Genomic DNA, 10,554 nt, shown 5'->3' on the forward strand with positions numbered 1-10,554 from the left:
ACTTAAAAAATTGGCTAATCACTATGTAGAACTTTCATACATCGACCTGCTTTTATCATTTTATCAAAACAAATGTCTATATTTTATACCCCTTCCTGAAAAATTCTGAAACATAATAGAGACCGCAGGTGGCAGCACGGCCACCGGGCTGGGTGATCGAGCGCTGTGATTGTACACAACGCATCAAACATGCACGAGTCTGCGCCCTGCGCGCTCGTAAAAATACATATTCTAGCAGAAGGGCCCTTGCTTTTAATACCAACGCTGTAATGAGCAACTGAGGTCGAGAGTCTCCTTAATTTTCTCTTTAACATCCCATTCAGGTAGAATAGCGGCCTTTATTAATTGTGTTACTAGGAGGAGATGTAGGTGCAGCATATAAATCTTACAAATAGATTCTTCGTTTTTATTTACAAATATCTGCTGTATTTAACGTATGAAATCATATACGAGTATATCAAATCGTATGTATCAAATATATATATGAAAAGGTCTCTATTTGAAACATAAATGTCTAAGACCTTTCTACGATATTTTTTTTCAGTGCAACTTAGAATGGCATATAAGCTGACGGCGCTCCTGAAGGAAAGTGGTAGCCGTCGCTTTACAGACATGAACCGTACCATAAACAAAAAGAGTATACAATATATCGCATTTTCTGTAAAAAGCAATATTTGCAGAATTCATTGAATGTAAAAAAAATATATACGAGTGAAAAAACTAAAAATAATTTTATCTGGCAATGTCTGTATGTATGTTTATCCCATCAATATGTAATAACTACTACACCAAACTGAGTGCAATTTTCATAATTATATTCCTAAAAGTGAATTTTGAAATTTGGTGTACCTATGTTTTATCCCAAAATCCACATGTACGGGGTAACGATTAAAAGCTAGTCTTTATTAATTTTACAAAGTTATAAATAAGCTTTTCTTCTTTCCTTTTAACACTTTTAACTTTAAAACTTTAAACATAGGATCAGTAGAAACTGATCCTATGAAATTTGGTGTACCTACGTACATGTAGTATTTTTTTTTGAGTGAAAATGGAATGGTAGTAGTAATGGAATAGTCCGTCTGCGCTATCGGTATACGCTAGCGAAGTACCTGTGAGAGAAGATAGGTAAGGAAGAAAGTAGGTTAGTTAGCTCATTGTTATAAATTCAACAATAAACCACGATAGTTTCCAGGAGGAACCTCATGGAGGTCAACTTGACAGGGTATATTGCGAGAAAATGATGTGATTAGAGATGCTGAACCTCATTTCTAATAATCTCTTACATCTACATGCACCATTTGGAATGAAGAAGGAGATACGTTATTTTCTATCCAGGTCTAATAACGTGTTCTAATTGGCAGAAAGAGATCTTTAATAATGGGTTCTAACGTTTGCATCCCATTGGTAGTAATATACCTTATTAAGTCGACGTCCAAGTGATTATCCTTGGAAACCATCGTGGTTAATTCTTTTTAAATTCGTCACAATAGGCCAACTAACGCAATCACCCTCACTGATAACCCACCAGCGTATACCAATAATACAGGAAAGGTTATCATTTATTTTTCACGCATTAAAGAAAAACGTATTCTGAACACGTAAACGAAGACGCGGATAAAAACTAGTATTAACATAATTCTGGCATTCAGTCGATCCACCCTTCATAATGGAGCAACTACGGTTATATGGATTTAGGAGGGAAACGCTGATTTTAGTCAAAAATTACTCATTCAATTACATTAATTACTATTATATAATTTAGGGGTAACGCTGCAAAGTATATTTTAATTTGATAAAAATGTATTTACTACTAATTATTCTACATAAAAAATGGAATGTTATGGTGTTTCAAGTTTTGTTATAATAGCTATCGAGACCAATATTTATTAAGACCTATTTTAGTATTGTTAAAATCTTGTGCAGAACAGTTAACTACCATTTAGTAAAATTATTTGTTATTTAGTACAGTATTTACAAATATTATAATTATTCATTTATTTACTCTTTATTGCACTATTTAAAGAATAATACAAAGATATACTTATAAATTACAAAAGACGGTCTTTTCGCTAAAGCAATCTCTTCCAGACATGATTTGTGTAAAAAAAAATTATTTTATAAAAAATAATTGTAGTAATATTAAACAACTGGGCAAAACAAAGGATGCCCTTTTATCCAATAACATTGCATTAATAAAACTATTCGTAATGAGTACTTGCTATATTTTTTTTAATATTTAATTTAAAATATTTTTTCAATGAACCTATGTTCTGACCACTAACGATCCCAAGTTTGTCGATGCGAATAGTCGACAACGTTTTTCTGATTGATTAAAACGCTAACATAGGGATAAAGTTGATCAGTGCGGGCTTTGTGCAGAGAAGCCCTTTATGTTCGTGTAATCAAAGATCCCCTCTATAAAAATTGCGTACGAAAATTATGACTTTCGATGCTAATCTTTTGTCTGAGAAAATAACGTTCCAGTATGTTATGCTAATATATTTTCTTATTTATATATATCATTAAAAAATCTCCCTCATCTATTGTACATACCTAAACATTAAATGTTTAATAAAATAACTATATTGTCTTTGTTTTTACTCTAAATGATGTGGTCATGTGTTATGCTATAATAAAAAATAATTGAATTTCTCATTACTTAAAGATTTTAATTAATTTAAATAAAACTTATTCAGTCAATTAAAAATCATGTCAAACAGATTCAGTCGTTTATGCTTTGTAATAATTACTATTAATTAGTGATGTACCTACCGATCAAATTAAGACTTCTTAAACTAATAATTGTATTATTTATTAGTGTAGAGTTTTTTGCAACTCGTCAAAAATTGTAAAGAATTAGCAGATTAGGCTGAACACACTGCCATAGGTATAGGTATTTTTATTTCGTTGTTTTAGTTTGATCTTAAGGACAAAATTAGCCAATGCAATCTTTAACATAAGAATATCCCTACATGAGGGATGCCATGCGCAACAAATCTATATTCTGTGACATCCTTTACAACATGATATTGCGTTTGTAAGCCACTCTATAAATACATAGTCTTGAACATATCACATAGCGCCATCTACTCTTAAACTAACCAAAGTATGTAACTTTTGAATTTGTTTGTAATACGTAGTATAACATACTATATTGAAACTAAATAACTGATAGATATATGATGAGTTCTGAAGCTATAAAAAGAAGCATACATACTTATCAGTCAGAATATGCAGGTGGCTCAGGACCGTTCTTTATGGCAGTCTATGGGGGAGGCCTATGTCTAGCAGTGAAATGATGATGATAGCTATTTATAATTACTTTATATAGATAAGACACTACAAGCAGTTACACCGCACTACGATCATCTTACTAAGAAAAAGTTTGATTACTTTGGGGGTGTAACTACAATAGAGACTTATTTAATGCTTATTATACCGTTGAGTTGATTGCATATCAACGAGCAACAGATTACTATTCCCGAGCGTGGCAACATGACAAATCGGATACAGTACCGACAGTAGTCCATCAGGTGAACTAAGGTAAGGGTAAATAAAGCGAGGGGTTACAGACAAACAGATGTCGCCCCCGTTGGGTGGATGATGAGCCACGTGCTGCGATTATAAAATAAATGGTCATAAAACAAAAAAAAAACTCTACATAAATTTTATAGAAATAGACGTCCTAATCGAATTGCTATTTTTTACCACAAATTCGTTGATTAGAAAGCAAATTTTTCTTAATCGCATTGATGCTCTCTGGTAAGTAGCAATGCACTACATCGATCTTAAGTAGATCGTTATCCAACATCTCCTTAAACATTCCTCGCCTATAATACCTATACATAAACCATACTACAACACACCTTGAAATCATTAATTATACCGAAACCTAATTTATATCTACTTCTTGTGATTAGATACTTACAGGTGTATTTGTGTTTTATCATTTTTTTTTTTTAGTTTCAATTCGTACCTAATTTTTTTGTTATTTTATTTTTATTTATTAAACCCATTAAAACCTTTCATATAGTGCATCAAAAATTACACGATCGCTTTATTATCGACTATATCAATTATGAACAGGAAAACAAAAGCCACAAACATTAATTTCGCTAATTATTAGTTCAAAATAAAATAATGAAATGAATTATTAAAATGCATTTCTGCGCATATACTACATAATAAATTTTTCTAAGTTACTACTATTAACGTAGAAGTCTATCTCTCATAAAATTTGGTATGAAATTTATAGATCTAAACGTATTTAGCTCTGTAGCTTAATTGTAAGTGCTATAAATTTGTGAAAGATATCTAAATATTTATTATTACAATTATTAATATGTAACTAAATAGAAAACAAGTATTATATAAGAAAAACGTGTAAGTCAGTCTTATGAGTACCCACGTAGCCGAAAATATGCATTTGTAGACAAATATTGGTAGAATTCTTTTGAAAAATCTTATACCTAAAAATATGTACCACTTTGGTATTGGCGCACTAGACCCTGCTAAATCTATTATTATTATATCAGCAGTTAACTTTCCACTGCTGAATAAAGGCCATTTCCATAAGGAGAGTTTTGCCAGTAGTATTCATACTTGGCAGACGGATTGGCAACCGCAGTTAGGATTTGGTAGTGTTTTAAGAGAGACCCTGATGGGCATGCCTCGACCATTTGGTTCCCTTTGTCGTCTTTTATGAGACCTACAGAAAAGGAAGCAGTGGCCCTTTCTATGCCGGGACAAGATGACGATCTTATTATAGTTGCAAGAAATTAATAGATGGAGGTAGAAAAGATATTATCTGCGGTGGTCTACGTTATTTAGATCAGTGAAAGTAGATGATGATAAAAGGCTGAAAATTAATAAAATGTGTTAATAAATTCCCAATAAATTATGTAAATTTTTTTTTTTTATTAAAAACAGGTAAACAGTGTCCTGTTACTTTATACACGTAATTGAAACCGGAAGGAGTCGATTCGTTGCGCACACGCCGGCACGCGTGCTCATCCACCCTAAGTGCAATGTAGTATAATAGGCGACATCTCCAAACTCTTCCCATGACATTCAAAATACCTGGTAAATATTAACCAGCAACTTTCTCACACTTTTTGTAGTAATATCATATATCATAATCCATCAATCAATAAAAAATACTTTATTTGAAAAATAGATTTTATAAACGAAAGAATCTCAAAAATATTAAAGGGGATATTCATAGTAATAACTTTATTGTTAGCAACATACTTTGTCAGGTCGATTTCTACACTGTCCCCTCTGACGAAACCATGGTGGACAATTTCTGGATAATTCGCCACGATAGCCAACTGACCTGATTTCATCCTTACTTACTTATTTTCATTGCTATCCCACCAATGTAAACTGAGAGATATTTTAGCGAAGCCTGAACTATCTGTCGGTATACGCATACAGTATTAGCATTCAATCACCCATAAAAAAAGAAACATATAATTTAGAATTAGGTAGATATTATCTTCTTCTGAACATTTTTTTTATTGCGGACTACCAGTCCCATTGCTAGCAATATACCCTATCAGGTCAACCTCTACGTGGTTTCCCTTAGAAACCATCGTGTTCAATTCCAAGTGTATTCATCTCGATGGGCTAACTGAGAGCTGCCTTTCCATTCTCACCTGTCATCCCTCACTAGTGCCCCACCAGCGTATACCACTAGCGAAGACGGAGTTATCATCCATTACAAACCAGCGTAATAATCAATACTCCAGAATTCTTATAGTAAAAGGCATTTACCCCAATAATAATTACTGGCAAACCTAGTTCAATAAACATAGATATGTTTAACAAGATTGAAATTATAAAACGTGTATAATATGTAGATTCTTAATTTCATTAATTACGGAAAAAAGATCTATACCTAAAAACATAATTACCTAATTTAGAGCCTAGCTTTGAGAAGATTATAAATAGACAGGTATAATATGTACAACATGCAAACATAGAGTACGGCTAAATTTTACTTTGCAGAAAAAATAAAAACGACTTAATTCATCACAAACTTCATTTAAAAATGTGCACATCTCATAAAAAATCTTGATTACCCCATTAGGTACTAAGTTTTTGACACCATAGATGATGCGCAATATATACTAAGAGAGTATCATATCGTATCGCAAAAAGCATTAATGTGCCATTTCAATCTAAATAGATTAAATTAATTGATAATTAATTAATAATTAATCTAATTCAATCTATATTAAACAAACCTAAATTATAAAAGTTCTTACCATCTAAAAAAATCTCTGTAAAATATTGTGCACAATAATTCCTCTCTTTCCAGGGGTAGGCAAAGTATTTAATTTTTTATGTAAAAAAACATCACAGGATACGATAGGGCTGATATATCTAAGGAAAGGTCTTAAAAAATTAATCAAAAAGAAGTTCATATTAATCATAAGTCCGTCTTTTGTACTTCATAGGTATTGTACTTGATATATTTTTATATTATTCTTTAAATGAAACAAACAACGAAATAAATACTATTGATTGCAAAAATATAGATAGATCGTGTAACATACACACAAAAAATACAAAAGAATTAAAAACTCTTTATACTGGAAGCCACAAAAAAATACTCCCACGGTCGAGTATTTGTTTATATCTCTTCTTCTCTTGTAATACACATATTTCCGATTGTTGTACAATAACAATGTAATATTGTTCAATATAATATAGTTTAGTAAAATAATAACCAGCCACGCCACCAACGGCAGCCGCCACTCGCCGACGCCGCGCCGCCCGCCAGCTATAAGCACTCCCTAACTGCGTAATCATGCGCTTTGAAATAATAGAGGGCTTTCGGTTTAGCCAAATACTATCAAAATTAGTAACTAATTATAGTTCATAGCATGATATGTCGATATGATTTCTATAAATCTTTTGTATAAAAATCTCGTGTAACAGCGTTTATGATCGACCTTCACCGAAAGGGCTCGATCGATTTTTATGATTTTTATATGCATACTTGGTAGATATAAGAATATGTCGTCAAGTATATTTCATACCGCTAGATAATTAGAATGTCCCTATTCAGGAAAAAACATGTATATGACAGAACATCGTTTATCGGGTCAGCTAGTAAATATATAAAATTCTATGTGATATATAATATATTTATGTCGGTTATAAACTAAATATTCTGCACGTTAATTATAATTATCGTTGAACGATATACGTATAATAAGATAAAAAATGTAGGTGATGAAATAACATGAAAAAAGTAATTATAAATTCAAATATATTATAATTAGAGGAAAAAAAGAATAGAATTGAACCAAAGAGTAATTGTGCATTTTCAAAAATTCAGTAGAAATAATAATAAAAAATTCTTTTTTCTTCTACACAGAATACCTATGTATGCATTAATATTAATTAAATATTTGTATGTCCATTTACATGACAAGCGACGGTCTGTTAAAAGTAGAACAATTAACTAAGTGCGACGTTATCGACACAATAAGTGTATTCGCTATTGGCTCGTGTTAAAATAAAAAAGCCCATCGCACGTATGTGTAAAGAGCACTTAACTTGATTACTTGAAGCCCTATAGTTAGTGGGTGTCTCTAGAAAAATATAGAGGTTTGAGCACATGCGACTGGTGGCCGCGTGGCGCCAACCTCCAACCAAACCCTGACACGTGCCAGAGAGCCCGATAATTGTAACGTGGAATACGCACACCAAAATCTCTCATCACCAAAATTCACACGTGCCAAAACGTAATATGAAGAACCGATTCATGTAATCTGTAGTCAATGTTGTGTACGCCTGCTATAGGTATGTATATCAGCATGCTACACAAAAAAAATGGTATTTAATTTATCTATAATATGTATACTGTTGGTGTGCCTAATTCGAAATAAATAAATAAATAAAACCAATTTAGAAATATGCGATTTTTTTCATTAATATATGAAATATATTTTATGGGAGATATAAGATAATCCGAAATATAAATAGCATATGATATTTCAAAATTTGAATAAATTCCTCCAAACATGTTCACAACGTGATCCAAACGTGATCACCTTTTGCGTTGTTATTCCTGAGGACTACTTTATTCTGCCTCCTTGCCCAGTAATTTAACAGCCATTTAAAACTATTTAAAGGGTAGGGATACCCTTTAAATCGAAACACAACCATACAAACACAGCTGCTTTCTTGATTGTGTTCATTTTTAGTAATAGCTAGTTATTAATTGGTTTAATAAAATAATTCTACCTATTATTAATTACTATTATCTAATATAAACGGGAACTATCCTACCGGCATCGTCTGAAGTAACTACTAACTAAATTATTATACATTTTTTTATATACATTTGTTTTTTTTAATGGGCGAAAATAGAATGTTAGCTCCGCCTGCGCTATCGGTATATACGCTAACAGGGCACCAGTGATAGATGATAAGTAAGGATGAAGGTAGGTCAGTTGGCCCATTATGAAGAATTCAACAAGAATTAACCACTATGGTTTCCAGGAGGAACCGCGTGGAAGTTGAACTGATAAGAGGTATATTGCTAGCAATGGAATTGCTAATCTCCATTACTAACAATCCTTCTCCCCCTCCCCCACATTTTTATTTTAATTATTTATCCTGGATTGTGGCATCCAATTTTGAGATAAGGTCATGCCAGAATATTCAACTTTCTCTCGGCATATATCAAATTTTTATAAGACAATCCCAATAACGTGTACAAATACTATAAAATATAGAAAAATAATAGCAATACTCCAAGGGGCATTGACACAAAAAAGCTTTTACATATTAATTAGCAACCGAATTCAACTGAAAGGCGAAAACTGATTTTTTAATGATATTGTAATTGCAAAAAATTGGCCGAAATATGGTGTGGTATCGATAAATAGGTACATATTTATAATCAAACTATCCCACTTGATGCTTCACATACGTGCGTACGTGATGCCAGAAGCCACTCTAATATCTATTTTTTCCTTGTATTTATGTCATATCTACCAATTATTAAAACGTTGACAAAAACAATAAAAAAATATAATAAGTCTCAGAGTATACCTTCGAGTCCTTTGTTCCGTGCTAAAAGCGCTAAAAGTACATCAGGCGGCGGCGGATCTAAAGAATGCATGTTGTCCAGATCTTGGTTCATAGGCGCCTGTCGCGGCCCCTCACAGTCTGTTACCACTTCGTATCCTGTATCCATGAAAGCACCGCTACGTCCGAAAAACACACTGTAAATATTGTACACCAACTCCGCGTTCTAACATCCCGCTCTAACAGCGTAAACAACACGGTCTCTGGAGCACCTGTGCATAGTTCCAGAATACTGTATTATCATTCCCCGAACTGGTGCAGCGGGCGTCGCGACGCGGCCAAAAGCCGGGGCCACGTGGCGGCGCCGCCCATGCCCGCCCCTCGCCGCGCGCCGCCCCCCTCCCTCCCATTGAGAAGTCATTTTTCACCCCCTGAATCTGATAAACCCCCGGGCCACAAGGACGGCGGCGGCGGCACGCGGGGCTCCCCCGCCCCGAACTAATTTTCCGGAGTCGCACGACACACCCCCGGTGCTTACATCCATCTACAATATTACGCCAGCACGTTATCCCGTTCGCGGGGGCACTTCGTTTCTACTCATCTGGTATCGTTGTGAAGAAAGGGAATTCTGAAATTATAGCCGCTTTCAAGTCTGTTCCTTCAAAAATTAAACGCAATTCATATTTTTTTCTTATTTTATAGATCTACTAACGACAGCATGGTTCTGCCGGCGTGAATTAGAATAAAAAATATCTTTTAGAACGTACATAATATAATAAAAATTAAGTATCTATAGACATCCAAACAAATTTTCACATTTATAATTATTATTGGTATAACTTTACTGAGCAGGGTGTAAATACGAACATCTTATACCGACTTACTTGTAAATATTTACAAATATTTTGCCAAATTCATGATAATTGGTTTAATTTAAAACAATTAAGGCTACATTTTATCTTGTTCATTATGTCGTAATTTTAACTACGTGATAGGTCACGTAGTTGAAATTACGGACACTACTAGTACCTATTTATTATAATATAGTTTTCGTTATCAGGATCAGCATTGGGTATATACAAATAAAAAGTCCGTTCTCTTTCTCAATTTGTTTTAAACGCATGTTTGTGTGTATTCTACACAAAAAAAAAATATATTTTTTTTGACAATTTTTCCCCATGTAAGTGATATTCCTTGTTTTGAACAATATTTTCGTGCGGTTTTTCCTGTGAATGTATATATAGTTTAGCATACAATGCTAGAAATGTATAAAATAAAACTGTGATGTGAAAATTCACAGTACGTATTTATAGACATAAACTTTAGACATGAACAATCTCTATATAGATGGAGATAGGGAACAGTTCCTTAATCTATGTTTATTATAACATTTCTTGTCAATATTGTGACACATTTTGCTACAATCGATTATTATTATTTTTTTTATATTTTACCATGGCTGATTATCTTAAACATACTTCTAAATTATTATTTCATAGCACTAAT

At 33.0% G+C, this 10,554-nt stretch overlaps 1 protein-coding gene across 1 annotated transcript in view; it reads right to left on the reverse strand.

The window, feature by feature from the left end:
• LOC113514635 (LIM/homeobox protein Lhx3) overlaps positions 1-9,300 on the reverse strand; it is a 60,939-nt gene extending 51,639 nt beyond the window's left edge. Inside the window, exon 1 of the mRNA XM_052903628.1 lies at positions 9,073-9,300. Within this exon, the coding sequence (XP_052759588.1) occupies positions 9,073-9,217 (145 nt within the window). The 5' untranslated portion in view covers positions 9,218-9,300. The remainder of the gene's footprint in view (positions 1-9,072) is intronic.
• Between the last annotated feature and the right edge of the window lie 1,254 nt (positions 9,301-10,554).

The sequence above is a fragment of the Galleria mellonella genome, unplaced genomic scaffold (genome assembly GCF_026898425.1).
Source record: "Galleria mellonella isolate WM207_F2 unplaced genomic scaffold, CSIRO_AGI_GalMel_v1 utg143, whole genome shotgun sequence".
Lineage (NCBI taxonomy): Eukaryota > Metazoa > Arthropoda > Insecta > Lepidoptera > Pyralidae > Galleria > Galleria mellonella.